Below are 20,960 nucleotides of genomic sequence, written 5' to 3'. Positions count from 1 at the left end.
TTGAAATAGAAAACATTAAAATACAAAACAAAATTATTCATAGACTCGTTCTCGCTCCCTATTTCCCTTTTTGTCTCTCTCTCTCTTCCTCTTTCTGATCTCGAGTCTAGGCTGTTTTAGAGGGGGGCTAAGCCCCTTGCTGTTGAAAGCAACTGAAAATGAAAAGCAAGTGGCAATATGCCAAAAACCAGTAAAACAAACTTTAACATGAAGAGCAGACGACGAGCGACCCCTAAAAGCTACTAGACTCACCCTCAACCCAAAAAAGAATGAAAACACAAATTAACAAAGAGGACTATATAGGTATATAAATATATATACATACATACATGTAGGGAAGGGGCAAAAGAAGGTTCTTGCCGCTGTTGAAGGGGCATATGCCAACTGTGTCAGTTGTGTGTGTGTGTGTGAGTCGCCTACGCCGCCATGCCAACCAGTGGCGAGGTCGCAACAACAACGTTTTTTGGTTGGCTATACCCAAAAGCTCTATCTCTCTTGCATTCTCTACCTCTCTTTCGCACACAGACACTCGCATGAAGTGTATATACATATATAGGAGACGAGAGAGAGAAAAAAAAAAAGAAATTGTAAAACAAAGGCAACAAAGAAAATGAAAGAAACCTCAAACAACCACCAGAGTTAGCTACGTCAAATGCCCCACCACAACCACCACCAGCATCACGCCACCAACCAACACAACCACTGGCAAAGCAAAGCAACCAACCAACCAATCTTCACTGTACTATGGATATTGCTCATACGCCGCGTTGCCGCTGTTGCTGTTGCTGCTGCCTCGAGTGCACAATATTGTATACAGTACCAAATTAGATTTGAAACTTTTTTCTTAATTGCTGCCACCGTCTCCGTCTCCGTCGACGTCTCTTCATCTCCATCTCCTTCTCTGTCAACGTCTCTAGCTCAGTTGCGGCCAACGCCGACGCAAGCAGCACACAAAGGTGGTTGCAACACTCTCTGAATTGAAATCAACCCTCATTTTGCCTGAGGCAAACTCTCTGTGTGTGTGTGTGCGGGACGCTTTTGTATTGGTAAATGTTGCCGCTTGCCGCCATTTGCCTTAGTACGTACCGCTGCTTACGTAGTTGTCGTCGCTGTCGCCGTCGTCGTCGTCGTCGTCGTCGTCGGCGTCATAGTTGCTTAGGTATTATCCCAAAAAAAGTTGAATCAGTTGCAATCGAAGGCTCAGTGTGTCATGTCGTTAACGAGCGGTATTTAATTCCGGTTCTTATTAAATCAACCAATTCCAATAGAACAAGATACAAAAACGTTACAGACTAAAGTCTAAAAACTGAAACATCATCTTCTAAACAACTAGTGTCTATGTGTGTGTGCGTGTGTGTTTAGTGATTCATATTTAGAAGAAATCTCTTAAAAATTGATCATGAGTTTGCCGTCGGGTGTGGATATGCAGAATCTCATGTCACAGCATCCCGTTTTGGGTGCACTGCCGCCTGCATTTTTTCTACGTGCTGCCTCCGAACGCTATCAACGTACACCAAAATGTGCTCGCTGTCGTAATCATGGCGTGGTAGGTGATCTCTACAGTCAAAATCAGAGCGAAACTAAACTTTTCATTGCTTACCTTCCAGGTGAGCGCTTTGAAGGGCCACAAACGTTATTGCCGCTGGCGGGATTGTGTTTGCGCCAAATGTACTCTAATTGCCGAACGTCAACGTGTTATGGCTGCTCAGGTGAGTTGGCCTACAGATGACTCCAAGTGGGCAAGATATGCCTAACAAACAACACCATTTTCCGCTTCTGTTCTCGCTTCCCTTAGGTAGCCTTGCGACGTCAGCAGGCACAGGAGGAGAATGAAGCCCGTGAATTGGGTTTGCTTTATACTTCGGTACCCGGTTCGGGTCAGCAACAGAATGGAAGTGATAGTGTCACACCAACACCTCTTAGTCCCAATGGAAATGTTATCGGTGCTGGCCAGAATGGTGTATTCCATGCTGGTATACCATCGCCACCCAGCGACGGCTTTGACAGCTCTTCCGCAGGCAATCCCAGTCACCATCAGTCCCAGCAGCAACAACAACAACAGCAGCAGCAACAGCACCAACAACAACAACACCAACAGCAACAACAACAGCATCATCAGCACCACCAGCCACAGCAACAGCAACCACATCAGCATTACAATGGCAATGAATCCGACACGGATGGACGCACAAGATCCGAGCATTTGAGCGTTGGCTTCTCACCCACACGCACGGAATTGGACGAGAGTCCCGGTAAGTCGCAAAGAAGTGAAATTATTATATTTACGCCTGGCAAAACGTTTTCCCCCTATGGTAGGCACTTCAAAGTCTAAAAAGGCGTTTAAGAAAATCTCAGGACACATTACTTAAATTTTTTTTCCATACTCATTTACAATTGTTGAAAACGCAGCGGTGCATAAAGTGCCACACTCGCTGATGCATATGTGTGGCATATGTGTGTGTGTGTACTTGAGTGTGGGCGTGTGTGCCGTTTAGGTGTTGTTGTGACAAAGGTTTCGTCCCCCCAAACACAAGCTGCAGGTTAACCATCCATGCAAAATGTCGCACAAACAATAAATGTGAATCCAGCATGTGGTTACAAAAAAGTTAAATTTTACACAAATTCCATAAAATTTCTTTTCATTTAAACTGAAATTTAATAAGCATCTTGGCTAGTTGTCGAAATTTATTCCAAAACATTTTTAAATGGGTCGAAACTGGGCGTACTTCTCACATAATACCAGAACTGGCAACAAAATTCATTACAGAATTCTTTATATTGTTTGTGTTTCAATATATCTTAAATAAAGCTTAACAAAATTGGGAATGAAATCTGTTCAAGTTTGAAAATCCATATTCTTTTATCAAAGATTTGAAATTGAAAGACACGTCCTTGTTATTTTGGACCTACAAACGGTAATATATACATACATAATCTTGTGATAAAACTCAAAAAAGGCAGACAAAACATTCATAGAGAATTTATCAAGTTTCTTTGATGTTTGGTCTTTTGATCAGTCAGAAATGTTTCTCTTAAATATGTCTTACTCAAACGCAATTTAACAACGTTTCTTTCTCCAATTTATTTAAACAACATTCGTTAGCCCAAAAGTTTTAAAATTTTTTCCAACCTTAAGATTTCTTTACATACTTATTATATTAACTTCCACTTTGCTTCATTTGTATTAGTTTCCTTTGACCTTCTAGCGAATGAAAGATCAGAAAATATGCCAATACTTTCAACCAAAACTCAAAACTCTGGGCCAAGTGTTGGTATTAAGAGCTAGAAAACATTGTTTTGCTCTAGACTTGTCAAAGAATCTATAATTAGTCTTATTTAAGCCGTTTACTTCAAACCTTGAAGTGGCTTACATACCAAAAATTACTATATAATACTTAATTAGGTTTAAATAATCCTTTCCTTTACTCAAAATTGCCTTTATGTAAGCCAATTTGCCCCACACACTTAAACCACAACCCTAAGGGCTTGGAACAATTAAAATAAAGTCAATATTATCTCCAATGTCTTTTCATAACAAAAGGATTTACTCATATCATGATCCTGTGATTACCTTGCAATCACTTTCTGCCCCTTGTCAAGCGATTTAACAGTTGCAAAGAGTCTCTTTCATCTTTCCCAGCGTTATCTTACGCCCACTCATTAGGTTCATCGTGGCAGTCGGTGGGTAAGACAACCCCATGCTGAGGGCGTAAGTAATGTGAACCACTCCAAGTCGAAGTCCCTTTCCAACTCCCACTCCTTTTACTTATTGTTTGCTTGCTTGCCTTTTTTTTCTCTTTGGTTTTTTCATTTTTTATTTGTATTTCCTCATCTTTGAGTTGTTGTTTCGAGAAAGAAAAACATACAAGGATTCTCACGCGAATCAATCGAACCTGTCTATTTTCGTACTCGAATTGTTTTATTTTTTTATTTGCACTGAAATACAAGACGATTTTACGGTTGAATTTACACTGGGTAAATGTAGCCCCAGGTGACTCCCGCTATTGGGTTCTCTTCTCTTTATTGCTATCGTCGTATCCAGGACTCTCTCTCTCTCTCTCTCGACTGGGTGCAACTTAATTAAATTTTCACTGCGGCTTCGTCAATAGGAAAATCAAATAGAAAAATAGGAACAAAGCAGCAACAAGCAAGAAGAAGAAGGGCAACAACAAGAACAACAAGAACAACAAAAATAAAAATATCATATAACTTGTTTCAGTCCTCTGATACATTCTTTATCATCCCCAAGGTGGAAGCAGCAGGTTGCAGATTGTTGGCATGTCAACGATTCTGCCCTTGCCCATTTCATCTGTTCTGTTTGCCATTCCCCTGATTACATTTCTTCTATCTGTTTTCTGCTCATTCCTATGCACAATTCGATACTTTTATTTGTTTTGCTTGGCCAAGTGGAAAACCGCAGAAATTCCCAGGCCTATCTCTATCTACCTGACTAAAACCAAATTGATCTCTAATCTCTATGATCTTCTTTTCTCTTCCCGGCTCTTCTCTCTTGCAGTTTCCAAACGCGGTGCAGCGTTATCGAATGAAACCGACCAGGATACAGGTTCGGAGTCCGGCTCACCCAGCAGCCCAAGGCCCAAAGTGGCGGGACTTTTTAACTTAACCTCTAGTCTGTCGCCCGCCCGCACTGGACCGCCCAGTTCACCGGAATCGGATCTGGATGTGGATTCAGCGCCAGATGAGGCCACGCCCGAGAATCTAAGCCTTAAAAAGGAAGATAGTCAATCGCCACCAAACACACCCGCCGAAAATCTGCATCTGTTGCGCTCGTTTGGCAATGGACATGCCCAGGGCTTTATGCCCTATCATCATTCACAATTTCTGGCCGCTGCTGCTGGCCTGCCCGCCCATCATCCGCCAACACATTCCCCGCTGCAACAACAACAACAACAGCAGCAACAGCATTTGGGCCAACATCCTCAGGTTCAGCAGTCACAGCAACAACAACAACAACAGAGATCCCCCATCGATGTCCTGATGCGAGTGTTTCCCAATCGACGACGCAGCGATGTGGAACAATTGATGCAACGTTTTCGTGGCGATGTCCTCCAGGCCATGGAATGTATGTTAGCTGGCGAGGATCTAGGTCAGACATCACCCCAAGTTCCACCATCACCGCCCTTTCCCATGAAGTCGGCATTTTCACCGCTTGTTCCGCCCGCTGTGTTTGGTTCGCCCACGCATCGCCATCATCCCTTTATGCAGGCCCATGCCAAACGATTTCTATCCGCTCCCTACGCCGGCACGGGTTATTTGCCCGGCGTACTAAGTGCCGCGGATATCGAACAATCAGAATCGAATGGAGCCGGCGGCATTGCCTTGGATCGCAGCAGTAGCAATGCGGGTGACTCTCAGGATTGAGTGGAGGCCAATTGTAATAATGCGGTCTTCAGGCCATTCGAATAGATAAGGAATCCACCCCTGTTACCCTTAAATCTTCATATCCATATCGTCTTAGCCTAGAAATGGATTTCTTTTCCTATTTTTTTTAGTGTTTAAGTCGCATCATACTTTCTCCTTCTCTCTCCCTGTCTCCGTTTCTCTCTTGCCTCTTCTAATATTAAGTCTAATCTATTATTCTAGTTATGCGTAAATTGTAAATTATATGTGTATGTATCTACAGCATTTCTAGATCAAGTATTGTATTATATGACACCATCGCCCAAGCCCAGTTAAGAATGAATCTTAAGATTTAGCTGAAATTAATATTATATTGAGATTATATTGTAATTATTGAGATATATATATATATCATATATATATCATCACGTATTATTTACTAGATAATACATTTCAAACACTGTGTTAAAGTATTTAATAAATTAAATAAAACCAACAAATCAATAAAAATACAAAATCTGAAATGAAATCCAACATATTCCAATTTATTTACCATTTTGAAAAATTTGGGTTGAAATAATTTAAAAGTTTAACTATACATGGTTATAATGGCTCTAAAAATTTTTACGACAAACTTTTCAGAAAAAGTGAAACAAAGATTTTTAAATGTTTTATACTTTTTATATGCATTTTGAGAATAATAGTCTATCTGGGGATAAGTATATGTAGTTCTCCTTAATATAAAAGGCCAGATAAAGTATATAAAAGTAAAGTATTGATAAACTATCAATTAGTTTTTCCTTTTTTAATGGATAGGATAGACACTGTCTTAGCACAATCAATAATTTCTTTCCTTTTCTTCTTTTTTCTCTTTGAGTTAGTTATTTGAAAAATTCTGGTTTAAATTTTCTCATTTTTAGTTTCTAAACTGATTGCATAGAAAAGATATATTATTGCTCTTATGTTTTCATTGTTTAAAAAGGAAGATTTTGCATAAATAGGCACGCTTATGTCTCTGACAGCTAAGTAAACTCTTAAGAGTACTTTAAAAATAGTATTTTTGATAAAACTATATCATTAACTTTTTAGTTATTTTTCACAAAAATCTTAATTGTTTAGTTGATAATAATCGGAAATTTTTCAGAGAACAATTTATATGGTAATTAACAGTGAAACATATAAATTGTTCTCATTTACCCATTCTTTCAGTTATTGACTTTTAGTGTCTTACAAGTATATATTTACAAATACAGTAGGATCCGGTTATAACGACTCCGCTTATAACATCCGTCCGGTTATAGCGACTAAAGTTCGATGAGTGATTGGTTGGTTTCAATACAAACTTATATGAAATATAACATATACATATATATATATATACATTTACATTTCCACATGATTTGGGGGAAAGCTATGGGAAAAAACTTATCAACTTACATACATATGTAGTTCTGCTGGATTATTTATACTTCGGTACGTAAAAAATGGATATGTATCAGTAAAGTTAAGATGTTTTCCATTTACATCAACCAGTAATCAAATAACGATTTGTAAAATTTAATCTTCTAAGCAAATCTTTGTTCTCAATAGGAATGGGAAGAGTTGTTGCATAATCAGTTCATTAGTCTACATCAAAATTTGGTTAACAACTTAAGCTAAGGCAAAATTGGCCTTCATCACCCACACGAAGGATAATTTCTTGGCCAATAGACTCACTAATTGGTTTTATTTACCCATTAAATAGGTGATTAAGCATTTGCCAAATCAACAATCCTTTTAACGTTAATTTCATATTAGTTAAATTTTACATTGTTTTTACATTGGATTTCAGTTTAATTGGGTCCATTAATAATTGCATATACATACATACGTAAACTAAATTTACCTTTAAATCAATTTAAATTAATTTCAAACTTTGGTTTAAGGCCATTTTTCTTGCTATCACTAAAACATTAAAAATTATTATGGGTTTGACTTTAAATCAATTTCGATTCGAAACATATTCGTTACTTACATATATAAACACATTTTTAAATAGTATAGAGAGAGAAAGAATTTCCATTTAATCAAATGAATTTCGTTTTTCATATAAAAACAATTTTAGATAAAAATTAAGTTCATCAAAAGCTAAGGTCATATAAATGCATTGCTTTATTAAATTAATTCTCTACATTAAACACATATCGATGTATTTTTCTAATAACTAAAATGAATCGGCAATTAACAAAAAAAAAAAAATTCCCATCAATTGTCAATGTTAATAGAAAGGAAATGATAAAATAGATTTAAGACCCTTGGGATGGGCAAATAAATGAAATTTTTATTACAATCAATTTATAATCGTGAGAAGTGTTCAAACAGTAGAACAAAAGGGCCACCCACAATTGGAATGTGGCAACTGGACAACACCATCCAGCAGGAGCAGGAGCAGGAGCTGGACATTTCACAATTATGAGCTTATAATATTGGGACGCGTTAAGCCGTATCATCATTATCTATTTGGCCACAACTCGGCGGCACACGACAGGCCGTAAAATTGTGAAAATGACTAGAAAACTATTTATATAGTTTTCCATGTGTCTGCCTCTGTGTGCCCTCTGTGTGTGTGTGTATGAGTGTGTGTCTGTGTGGGGTAAAGTGTGAAATCCTTTTTCACATAAATGATTTTTGGTTTTGTTTTTCGAGGATATTTGAACAAAACAAATTATAATAAAACTAATGCCTCCACACACACACACCAGGCACACACACACTCACAGGGGATGTGACCAGTCGACACACAATTTGAGAAATTTTACAATAGCCAAAAGGACATAAGGGTCAGAATGAGACTGAACGGGACTGGATTGGACTGGACAATAATATCGGTTACACGCATGCCGAGTGCAAATTACAAAACTATTTTCAAACATGAGGCTCAATGGATAACAAAATTAAATTATTGGATATCAATTTGTTCATTATATATCTGCGTGTGTGTGTGAGTGTGTGTGAGCACTCCTCGAAAAGTCAACAGGCAACAAGGATAACGTATGTACATGTGATTGTATATTTATGCTCATAGATATGTGTGTGTGTGTGTGCAAACAATGGACGATTCTATGTACCATTGTCAATGGCTAACAATGACTGTGGGTTAGACCGACCAGTACAACAGCTCAGTTTAGCTCTGAAGTGGACAATGGTTGAGGACAAAGCAGGCAAGCAACTACCAGTAGTCAGTTCGAGGTTTGTTAGAAGGACAAGCTGTCGATAATATCTTAGAGTAGCGTTCCATGTTGTTGTCGTTATTATTGTTGTTGTTGTTGTTGATGTTATGAGCCAACCAAACACACAACAATAGTAGCTGGAGGAGCTTGGAATGGTGGTAGTGATCCTTGTGATTCTGGTAGCATCATGCATGCATATATTCCCCCTTGAAGCACAAAACGGGACACAAAATGCATACAATGTTAGGCATGGAAATGTACGGATAATAAATAGACAATGAATTAATCGCAGACAATTACAGCAAACCAAAAAGCAAAACTCAAAACCGAAAAACCCTAACCCCAAACCAAACTCAAAACCAAAATATATGTACAATAAATAGATCAAGCATACGATACAGAGCCCTAAGGGCGGCTAAAAAACAGACAAAACAAAACAAGAAACCCTTTTATGCATCTGCTGGCAGATGGCATATGTATAAGTTGGCCTTGTCGACCTCATAAACCCTGCCCCCATTTGCCTCGTGTGTCTAATTACCAAAAAGTGCTGTCAATTAAAAATCAAACAACCCAAAGAAATTGCACATCATTTGAATTCTGTAAAAAGATTCGAATCCTTGGCAAAATAATAAAGGGTAACTTAACAGCTTAAATGCCTCAACATATGTTGGGCCTCCTCATCCTCATCCTCATGATTTGAGGGTGGTCTAAAGATTAGTTTCATTTATTTGTTTTTATTTACTTTTCCGCATTTTCAAATGTGTCTTTCCCCCTCCCCCTCCACCACCTAGCTCTCACAGTCGAAAGATGCAACTACTCATTGGGTAACCCAATCTGCGGCTTGACAAGCAAACGGGTCATAAGGCCAGTCCCATGTACTACTAATTTGGCACTGAGACCGCCCAAAAAATAAAATGCTTTCCTCTGTTGTTTTTTCCAACTCAATAAGACAATCCAAACAGACAGACAGACAGACAGACAGACAGACAGACAGACATACTGCGAGGGCGGGGGAACAAAAAACCAAGAAAAGAAAACAAATGCCATTTCAAGTAGCAAACGTGTAAAGTAGGTGGCCCAGACCTTTTTGCGCCGTCAGAGATAGACAAAAAAACAAAACAAAAACAGGAGACACCGCTCTCAGCACAGTGGAATTTGTCCTATTTGTACGGGTTATTAAAAAGACTATGTGTGTTTCTTCAAGGCAAATCCCCTTACGATAAGCCAAGTACTTTACATTTGATATTCAAAGGCTAAAGTTATGACATTAGAAAGCCTAGTTAACTGAGTTTGAAGTCAAGAAATATGAAGATACAATTAGAAAGGCTTAATCTAATGGTTGATAAAGTTAAAGAAACTCCAGAACTCTAAATTTCTTGAGGGGACTCTGCTTATTGTTTAATTCCAAAACAAAATGAAACAACACTGAGTCTATATAGCAAAATGAAAACCGAATTGAGGATCTGTAGGCAGGCCCGGACTGGGAACCTAAAAGCCTACCAAGCATACCCTATACTCTATGATAATTTCAAACGTATCTTCCAAATAAGGGTCCTTCTAGTCCAGTCCAGGCCTGTCTGTAGGAATGACTTATCATATGTTTTTCCATTTATAAATCATTTGCATCCCTTTTGCGACACTTTATGGACCATTTCTAAACACTGTGCAGCAAGTCGTCACTGAGGCTGGAGATCGTCGTCATTCAGCTAATAAACAGCGAGAAGTCCATCATTTGTATGAAGAAACCTGCTCATTTTGTGTCTATTGGGCCAACTAAAGCAATGAGAAATCAATTTTTTTTTTCATTTTACCCTGCCGCATATGCCGCCCAGGCAGATGATGATCGTCGTCTCCATATGATTTTATACAGTAGCTGGGACTAATGCTAATGGCTGTTTTTGGATATTGTTGAATGATCTTCCCCTTCGTATCCAGCTAGACCTGTTCTTTGATGCATCCACTCACTGGCTCACTGGTTTGCTGGCTGATGTTTTGTTTTGTTTACATAAAAATTCATAATTTACATATTCTGTGTGTGTGTGTATTTGGGTAGTTTTTGGTTTTTTTTTTTTTTTTGGTTTTGTTGTCTTTCTATGTTGTCTTAAAAATGATTTTTTACATTTGCTTTTGCTGCTTTCTTCTAGCTGAGGGGTGGGGGTAAGTTAAAGATGATCTTTTAGCTTCTTTTATCCCAGCCGACATGTCAATCTGTATACCCTGTACTCATAGACAAAAAGGGTCTATTTATAGGCACAAATTTATGCGTGAATGAGGAGGCAAACTGTAGCTACTCTATATAATACATAAATTTGCCTTCTTCTCCTTCTAAAACCTAAAGGGCCTTAGAATTCTAAACATACTAACCAACTGGACACTAGATATCCTTAAGTCGGCACTCCAAATATGTCGCTTGGCTACTAATTTAAGAGGCAACTGTACCTCTGTGAGTGCTTAACTGAATTAAACTCACACACTCAAAAATAAAAGCGTGGGTCAGCGGGGTGGATTCCCAGTTCCGCTGCGATCCTCATCAATGTCACCCATCAGAAATTTTTGATTTTAAAAACTGCATAAAAGTCACGTGTGCGGTGCTCCTGCGGTTGACAACAACGTGAGAGTTTGCTCTGTCGGAGATTGGGGTGGAGTATATGAGATTCGAATTGGTTTAGGTTCGACTTTGATTGTATTATTTGGGTTGGTGGGTTAAAAGTGCGATAAATATCTAATTGCAGATACTTGGCTATTTGTTTGCATAACTGGGCCGGGTGTTGATGTTTATCCAACAGTTTATTTGTGTGTGTGTGTGTGTGTTTGTGCACGAGTCCTTTGTGAGATATTCATAATATGTTTATTGGCACACGTTACTTATTTTAAGTTAAAGCAATTCATTTAAATTTAATAAGAAAACTATTCTCCCATTGTGTATATATACCTATTTATGTCCCTATATATAAGTATGTATATATATGTATACCCAAAGGTAGTTCATTCTGCCAGCATTGGGAATGTTTATAAAATGAAAACAATACCCCACTATATTCGTATACTCGAGTCACAAAAGAGTTGAGTTGCAAAACGAATAAAATACACAAAATACAATATGCAAAATAAATGCTCAAATAATAAAGAGCCAACACAAAAATGGCAACGTAACTCAAGAGCTACTCCAAAAAAATGCGAGAGTCGACAAGGAACAAAGGACCCGGGCCATCAGGCCAAAAGAGAGTCGAAACAATGCAAAAAGGCAGAGAGAGAAAGAGACAAACATACACAGAGACAGAGTGACAAAACTGAAATCTACATACACAAAAGAAAAAGAAGTAAAATTTTATTAAAAATTTTATCCAAGAAACTATAAATTTTCAACAGACGAAAGTGGTTTGCCCTTAATTTTGCATCATATATCAAAATACCTAAAAAAACTTCCGTAATATCTAATCCAATTTATTCATTGGGCTCTAAAGATTTACAAATCTTTTACAAACGGCTTACAAGCTTGTGAAGAATATAAGTGGCAAGTTTCTATGAAAGAAATCCAATTCTTGGCAAAAGATATTTGAAATATATATTTATATCCAATTAAGTGGAAATTTGCATACATTTTTTATGTGAAAAATGTAAAAATATATACGAAAACCAACCACAAGCATGAAGAGAGTCATTTGGTTAGTTTTTTTTTTTTAAAGAAGTTATGGTTTTCTCATTTTGACTGAAAATCTTAATAAATCGGCTTAAGTTATCTCTTCGTTGGGTCATTGAAGTACATACCTACATAAGTTGGATTTCTTCCAAAAATTATGAAAGTTTTACGATTTTTGACAGAAATTAGGTAGGTATATAATTTTTGATGGCTCCAAAACTGAGTTCCCTTTTTGATGAATCCGAAATCTAGCTATTGATCAGCCGAATCCTAGATTGTGCCATAATAGTTTTTGATTAAATGAAATCATTTTTTAGCCCTCACCCTATCCATCCATCATTTGGTCTTAAAAATCTGCAAAAATATAAATTCTTAATGATGGAACTAAATGATCAGCACTAAATGTATCTCAAACTCTCACAGATATACTCGTATTTGTAAATATTTGGCATTTAGCTCTTTTAATTATGGTATTTACTTTTTGTAATATCTTCATATTCATTGAAAAATTAAGTGAAATCTAATATTATTTAAAGATATCATATTTGGGCGGATATCCCTCTGGACAATTAATTTGGGACAATTATTTTTTTGTTTTTCTAAATTTGTATTTTCATTAGGCAGGCGATTCTTTTGACCAACGGGGTCCGCAGTTCGATTCATAGATTTTTCATTCTATTTTAATTATGTTACAACAGAGAATATTAAAAAAACTGTTCTGAATGTTTTTATTCGCCTTTATTGATCAAAAAGTAAGTAAAAAACTCTCATTTTCGAACAACGAAATAATGACAACTTGTATTGCAAAATTTTGATATCAAATTATCTTAATCCAACGGTTTATAGATGGCCTTAGCAATCTATATTTCTGTTGAACAGCTCCTGATTAAATTCCTTATTACATCTATGAATATATTCGCTTTTAATAATAACTCCTTTCTCATCGATTGCTTAAAGGGAATTCGTTTTATGTTTTTTATACACGTATGTGTGTATTTAATTCTACTGCCAGTTAAATATGCTCTCATTGAAAAGAGTATCCTTTAGACCAATATATAAAATGAAATAAGTAAATCCATATACATATTAATAAAAGAAGAAATATATTTTAGTTCACAGGCGAATGGCAGCTTTTGACAGGCCATGCCCAGGACCAGGCAGTGGCAGCAACAGCCCTCGCATCGAACCCATGGCAATCCTGCCCCTGGCCTCGCTTCCAATGTTGACAAGCTGAACACAAAAAAAAAAAAAACAGAAATAAAACAAAAAAAGAAATAAAATAAAAAAGGATTCTCTATAGTTCGCTTTTGTGTGCTTTGTTGTTCAAGTAGTTTTCTGTGCCCCCTCCTGTTGCTGCCACTCAAAGGAAACGCAGCTACAAATAAAATTTTAATCAAAATGTAGTTGAGTGTTGAAGGGTTGTTCTTTCGGTGTGTGTATGTGTGTGTGTGTGTTGGTGTGAGTATTCGTGTGTGTGTGTGTGTGTGTGAATTGTTTCTGTCAATCAGCAGCTTCTTTTGTTACTGCTGAAGGATACAACTGATATTGATTTCGAGTTGCGGCCACAGCACAAAGGCAACCAATGGGAAAAGTTTCAAAGATATGCATGCACACACACACACAGACACACACACACACACACATACACAGTGGCATAGTCAGGGAAGCGGAAACACTCCTCCTACCCTCTCTACATAGTTTCATAATTACAAATGGCGTTTTGGCCCAAGACCAAACTGAAGCTCTGACCAGTTTAGAACTTGAACTCATTCGTTTTCTCTTTTTCCCTGTGTCCTGAGTGCGGCATGCGACATACTTGCATACGAGTTTTTGGTTCTATTCAGTTCTCTGCTCAGACGTCACCCAGCTGGTGGCAGATTTCATTGAAATATGGTAAAAGCTTGTTGGCAATGCACACACCCAGGGGGGGTTGATCCCTGTCCCTTATCCCAATCAACCAAACAGCCCAACACCCACTCTCCTGTCCTCTCGTCCTTGCCTTTCTTTAGCTGAAAACTCAATTAAAACGGCATTTAAATCATGCGAATTTCACATTTTTACATTACAACGACTCTACGCAAAAATTCTTTGGCAAAAGTTCTATACTTTTACACAGCTCGACACAGCTTTTGCCTTGACATTTTGTTCTTCTTCCAAACCTCCTCCCCTCAATTGGAATTGTTAATAATTTGTCCTGACACGAGCAAAATTGTCGAATGGTTTTCAAACTTAAACACAAAACGAATGGGGCACTGGCCTGGAAATGGGCGTAAGTCTGCATTTTACTCACATTTTTATTCAAATTTTTATTTTGTATTTCAAGGCGAAGTGAGAGCAATAAAAATTTGTAATAGAAAAAACTGAAATGTATTCTTGTGATTGAAATTCGAAGTGTCTAAACTTTCACAATGAAATTGATATTCTTTAGCCAAGAATTTGGCTTATATTGGTTTGGATATTGCTAAGGTTGAGTGAGATAAGTTTTTTTAATTTGTGTTACATTCTTTTAATTAATATATGATTCCCTGTAACAGCATTTATAACCCATAAACACAACTGACCTCAATATACAAGAACACCTTAAGAGCCTCCATATTTGACTTGGTGTGTATTGTATACTTGCATTCTCAATGTCTTTAAAAGACATCTCAATTTTGACCCTAAGAGGTATATTTTTTATCTGTATTATAGAAATAACGACCAATATCTTCTATTTTAAATACTTTTAGATCATAAAAAGTGTGTAAAAAACCAAAAAGTGTATTATTTTTTAATTATTATTGAACTTTTGGCATTTTTTGTAAGCCCCAATATTCCATCGATCAAAGTGATGATCGCTATATGGGCACAGCCTTTGGTGCTTTTACGGAGAATGTCCTTGAAGATGGTGCATTTGGTATTGCGGTGGCGGACAGCATGGGCAACCAGTAAATTATGATTTAACTTTTGTGCATTTTTTGTACTTGTCAAAACGTAAACTTTTGACTATACTATACTAACTTTGAAGCTGCTGGGATTGGACCCACCAAGAACTCATAAATCATTTCCATTATTAAGTCTATGGATGCTTTCAACTTTTATGAGCAATTACATAGTAAACACTTTGCTAAGACATGTAGGCTCTAATTTCCACATTGTCGCTTAGGATCTTGTTCGTTCAGGTCATAGATGTATAAAGGATTGGTCATATTGCGTGTGCCCATGTCACCGGCAAGTACTTACCTTTAACGGAGTGGATCCAGCTCTGATGTTGTTTAACTGGAGCAAGCACATATAGCGTCTTAGTTCCACTGATTTTTAGTATGCCAAATCCATTAAAAACAACCACAGATCTAGTCTTTCCTTAAGCTAAGGATAATAAAAACTATAAATGCTCTATTCTAGTTGTACCAGTTCTTAATCTCATTCTGTTACCTACTACAAAGAAGCTACTTTCCAAAACAATCTCATCACTATCCAATGTATAGTTACATGGACATGGAGATCGATCTCTACGTTCCTGGGAATAGCAAGACTTTTTTTGTAAGATTAACTTAACGCCAAACAAAATATGATAATGATTGAATAAAAAAGTCATCATACTTGAATATTAAATAAAAAGAAAGAGCTATAATATCTATCAACACATTAAGGATTTCATATAGCGAACGCAACTATGCCATAGGAAAACAAAATGAGAAGAAAAAAAAGGAAAGTGGGCAAAAAACACATTTGCATATTTATGTATTTTTTTTCCTCTTTTTTTTGGTTGTATTCTTTGGCTCGGCTGCTATAACATTAGCATTTCACAAAAGGATAATGCTTGCCTCTTTTGCCCACCGCAAAATCACTCACTCCCCATGAAACTTCAGTTCTGTTGAAGTCGTTTGGCATTTTTCTAGTGACATTTTCGCGTACTTTTTTTATATGGTTCCTTATCGTCGCATGTGTTTTTCAGATTGAGAGTGGGAGTCGGAGTGGGAGGGGCAATGGAGTGGGCCCAAAGGATGTCATTTGTCTTGGTGTGCGTGTGCCTGTGCTTAAGGACCTCGTTAACAAAGTTATTTTGTCTTTTATAACCCAATGCTGGGATGGCTGGTTGGCTGGTTGGCTGGATGCTCAATTTTAGTCTTGGTTTGTGGTGTCAACAAACATAATTTGCCATGTGCCAGCATTAACTTATATACATATTACACATTTCGATTTGCTTGACGTCATGTGGCCCATAGAACATTTTATATCATGTACCACTTGGCTCGTGTTGGCATCCATGGCGTATGAGCGATATATATATGTATATATAACTATGAACTATGAGTGAGACAAACAAATTGTGTCTTGTCATTCTGTTGCCATTGAAGCGGCAACAGCTGTACCCCGACCCAACATTCTTCTACTCATTCTTTCAATTCTTTTCTCTATTCCATTTCTTGTGAATGCCCACGCCCACACGCACAATTAATCTTTTGTAAAAGGCATTTAATTGAATTGGTCCTGCGAAAAATACATATCAATTACAAGCACAATTATATGAACAAAAGGCCATAATATATGGAGGATAGAGTATATTATATAGCAATTGAAGGAAGTTCCACTCACTTCGCATTCGAATTTAATTGAATTACAATTTCAGCAAGTGAAAGAAATATGTGAGTTTTTCATTTAATCTCAACTTTGGGTGCGCACGTTTCTACGGAAATTCTAGACGATGCCGCGCATGCGCTTCTAAGGAGCAGAAGTATCACCGGATAACATAAAGAATGCTTACAACTTTTTAACACATTGCACACAATGAGGAAACAAAGGCCATTCTATAACAATATCCCAATCCAAAATCAAAGAGAAATCTCAATGTTCCTTTGTGCCCATTCGCGTGTTCATTGTATATCGAGACTACAACATATATAGTTTATGTGTATATAATGCTCAACAACAAAATGAAGTTATGTGTAAAGTATACAATAATACATAAGTTCATATATGTGTTCAAGTGATTTGCGCCGGTTTCCATTGTGTCCCTTAATTTCACTCGAAACGCAGGCGCAACCACAGCTCAGAAGTTCTCCTTCCTTCCTTTGTCCACACATAATGGCGGTTGGAATGATGCCAACTGTGTTATATATGTATGTATATGTAGAAACTCCTCTGCCAAAGCACACACACTTGATTCCAGGAAATTTAGTCTTTAAATGCTGCAAATAATTCGAATTCAACATCGGCTCGAGTTGTGGGCTACTTCAAGTTAGAGTTCCTTCTCCGAGTCACTTATACACAGAAATTCTTTCTATGTTGCTAGATGAAATTAATATTCAATGCCAAGAGTAAAAGAGGGTTTTAAACTTCATTTAACCGTTACAAAATATTGAATTTTATGAATAAATACTAAAGGAAATAGATGGGTAAAACGATAGGAAACTAATTCTAACACAATTTATATGGAGAATTAAACGACCAACTTATCATTACCAAAATCAATTCATTATTAATTACCAGTGTGTTAACTATAAAGAGAAGTTATAAACGAAACCACAGATTTATTCTCTAAGCCACAGATCTATTCTCTAAGCCACACAAATCAATATTCTTAGTCTTAGCGATTGAATTTTGTTGGAGCTGATGTTTTTATTTAGTTTCTTAATTTGTTAGTTAAACTGAGTCTTATTTCTAAGCAATTTTTAACTGGCTTAAACAACACAACCTTATAAATCTTCCTCTACTTGTGGGCTTAAGAATAATTTATTGAACAATACGTGGATTTATGATTATAACTGTGCTTTTCTTTTCAATATTTTTGGGATTTCTTTATCCTTTTAAGTTTAGTTTTTAAATTATTTTCTTTTCCTCACTTAAAGTTTGTTTAAAAGAATTCTCTGGCATTATATTAAGAATGAAATATAGAAGATATGAATACATAATTAATACACTTATATTCAGTTTATATCATCTTTTTGATAAACGTTTGAATCATCGCCAATTTTCTTAGTCTGTGAGAGATAAATTCCAAAAAATCTGAGTTTTGTATATTTCAAAATTACAACTATATTAAATCAATGAGTTAATGTTAATATGAATTTTAATTTAATTATAAGAAGAAAGTTTAAGGCTGTAAAAACACACCAGATAGAATTTGAAGCGTTTTTGTTTTTTAATTTTAAATAATTCAGAAATAAACATATTTAACTACTTATTAACTTGATACAAAGACGATTGATTATCCATTTATTTGTTTAGAAAACGTTACAAATATCTATATTCGTTCTCAAAAGATTGACAAAATTCAATAGTTTGTATAGAAAATACTCCACCAATAAGTTCTTAAACTCAAAACTTTTAACGTTTTAACTAAATCTTAAAATACATTCAAATATTGATTGTGAAAGTAAAGCCAACATTTAATACATAGTATTATTCCTGATAAACTTGTTCTCTTTCATTTTCTCACACTTTCTCCATCTTTGAATTATGTTTTATATACACATATATATTGAACTGTCACAATCTGATTCATCAATAAATATGAGACAAATATGATAATATAAATTTCAATTCTGCATTGCAAGCCATTATTTGATGTCCCCTTCGTCCCGTCGTCGCTCGTTGCTTATTTTAAGCATTTTCTCAATATCCACACAATATAACAGCCTCATTTCCCCTCATATTCTCTATCCCAAACACTTCAACATAATTCAAAATGCCAGTAAAACATATTTTCCATATTCCTTTCTCAATGGATGGATGGAAAGATGGGGAGAATATTGGGCGGCTGGTTGGGCAGTAGGGGACGGGGGGACGAGGGGCTGGCGACGACATTGGCATTTGTGCAAAAGTATTTCAAGCGAAAAATCACACTTTGACATTGTCTGTGGGCACGCTTGAAAACGCTCAATGGGATGGCTTTTGGGTCAGACGACATCAGCAGCATGGCACAATTATTGCCAATAAACGTCGCATTCCCTCTCTTTCATTTGGCTCTCTCTCTATCTCTCTCTCTTCCTCGTTCTCTCTCCCCCCCAAATGTTACTCCATCTAAGCACAACGCCCCTTTTATTTTTGGTAGGGCAAAAACACTTTGTAATATTTACCCGAACTCGTAACTCGTAAAAGGTGAAGAGACAACAAATTGTGGGATATCATGTTGGGGGGGGAGGGCAATCGGTATATAGCCGGCGGGTGGCTGTGCGTGTCAAAAGGCAAAGCCAACAATGGGGCAGCGACTGTTGGTGGTTGGTTGCTGTTGCCGTTGGTGTCGGTAGATGGCAAAGTCTGTGGCTGACATTCCACACACCAGAAAACACCACAAAAAACGAAAAAAAAAACCGAATATCATTTGGTAACCAGCAAAGCGCCCAACAAAAATTTCGTCACGCAAAGTGTGTAAATAAGTTCATTACACATTTGATTGAGTGACTGCCCCAGCCTCTGGCCCACATGGCCCTGTCTTTATTCCCGCCTCTGTCTCCTCGACCAATGCCAGGTGTATCTATCTAACTGAAGTTGCAATTGGCAATTAGGAAACAATTTAATTCAATTTTACTACAAATCAAATATATTTCAATCTTCTCAAGCGTGCACACCAATTTTCCTGGATGAGAGGACAATTGATTGTGCCGCATTGCCAAGGATAACTGTCTCTATATCTATAGCTGTATCTGTATCTGTATCCTGAGTCTGGCAAGACAAATGGGGGTGCAAATCGTTTCGTTTATGGCATTCTAACTCACTCACTCACTCACTAATCACTGACCTGAAGCCGAAACCGAAATCATACCCGCCGCACACACCCCAAACAAATTCCGAATGTGAATCCTGTAGCGGATGCATTTAATTTATTATTAGAATTATTTATGACAAACACTCCACTGGGAAGGGGTGATAAAAAAGCCGTTATTGTTAAGTTTATTAGACCAGACCCAAAACGAACTGAAGCAAAAGAGGAAAAAAAGACAAAGTGAAAAAAGGGGTGCCCAACAATGACAGTGGTTGGCGTGGTTCAATTTCCAGATGGTCAAACCGGGAAAACAATTTAAATTCGGTAAACAAACGATTAAGAAATGTTTTTGAAAATTGATTTTGAGAAAAAGGAAACATTTTCCAAAGAGAAAATTTACATTGAATGGAACTAACGAAATAAGACTTTGAAGAAGGGAAATTTTTTCCAACTACGACTGTTTACGGCATTCACTTTTAGTTTCTTTCACTCCCATTGTAACCCGTAAGAGTTTCAAAGTTTGACAAGCTAAAAATGGAGAGATGGAAAAAGAATGTGCAAAATCAAATGGTTTTCTGTGGTATCAACAACACAAAATGATCAAAAACAGCCAAAACGCATAATTCATGCATCAGTTAAATGGCAAGTATCTAACCGCAGGACATTCGAACCGAATTGAGGGCCTAACAAGCCAAGCCACTGACCAGCAACAACGGCGACAAGTAGATACACACACACATACACACACAGAGACACTTGAGTCCACACAACAGGATAACAATTTATCAGCATAGAAAATATTTTTGTAACTTACATAGAACGAAACCGAAAAGGGACAAATGCTAAATTTGTTTTCAATTTTTAAAAGTGAAATATGTTTTGGTGACATTAAGCCGATGGAATCAGGATTAGATGCACCATTCATCGAGGACAACGAGCCCATACGGCGAAGGGACAACAGAATATAATAGAAAGAATAAAAAGGATGAGCATGGCCAGCATGGAAATGCTTTATGTGCGGCACGTGCTCTCATCATCAGCATCATCATTATTTGGTCTTTGG

The 20,960-nt window shown here is 37.0% G+C and overlaps 1 protein-coding gene across 1 annotated transcript; it reads left to right on the top strand.

The window, feature by feature from the left end:
• The first annotated feature begins 1,199 nt into the window (after positions 1-1,199).
• Positions 1,200-5,719, top strand: LOC6647579 (doublesex- and mab-3-related transcription factor A2). The gene is made up of 4 exons (XM_023178761.2): positions 1,200-1,546; positions 1,608-1,709; positions 1,796-2,252; positions 4,517-5,719. The coding sequence occupies exons 1-4, from the start codon at positions 1,400-1,402 to the stop codon at positions 5,380-5,382; spliced, it is 1,572 nt and encodes a 523-aa protein (XP_023034529.1). The 5' UTR covers positions 1,200-1,399; the 3' UTR covers positions 5,383-5,719.
• The last annotated feature ends 15,241 nt before the right edge of the window (positions 5,720-20,960 follow it).

Source organism: Drosophila willistoni, chromosome 3R (assembly GCF_018902025.1).
Source record: "Drosophila willistoni isolate 14030-0811.24 chromosome 3R, UCI_dwil_1.1, whole genome shotgun sequence".
NCBI lineage: Eukaryota > Metazoa > Arthropoda > Insecta > Diptera > Drosophilidae > Drosophila > Drosophila willistoni.
This window is presented reverse-complemented; position numbering and strand designations above follow the sequence as displayed.

Excerpts from the sequence above, each read along its gene's own strand:
- LOC6647579 (XM_023178761.2), top strand. The coding sequence starts at position 1,400 with ATGAGTTTGCCGTCGGGTGTGGATATGCAGAATCTCATGTCACAGCAT. Across the intron at positions 1,547-1,607 it reads GCTGTCGTAATCATGGCGTG|GTGAGCGCTTTGAAGGGCCA; the intron begins GTAGGTGATCTC and ends CTTACCTTCCAG. Across the intron at positions 1,710-1,795 it reads AACGTGTTATGGCTGCTCAG|GTAGCCTTGCGACGTCAGCA; the intron begins GTGAGTTGGCCT and ends CGCTTCCCTTAG.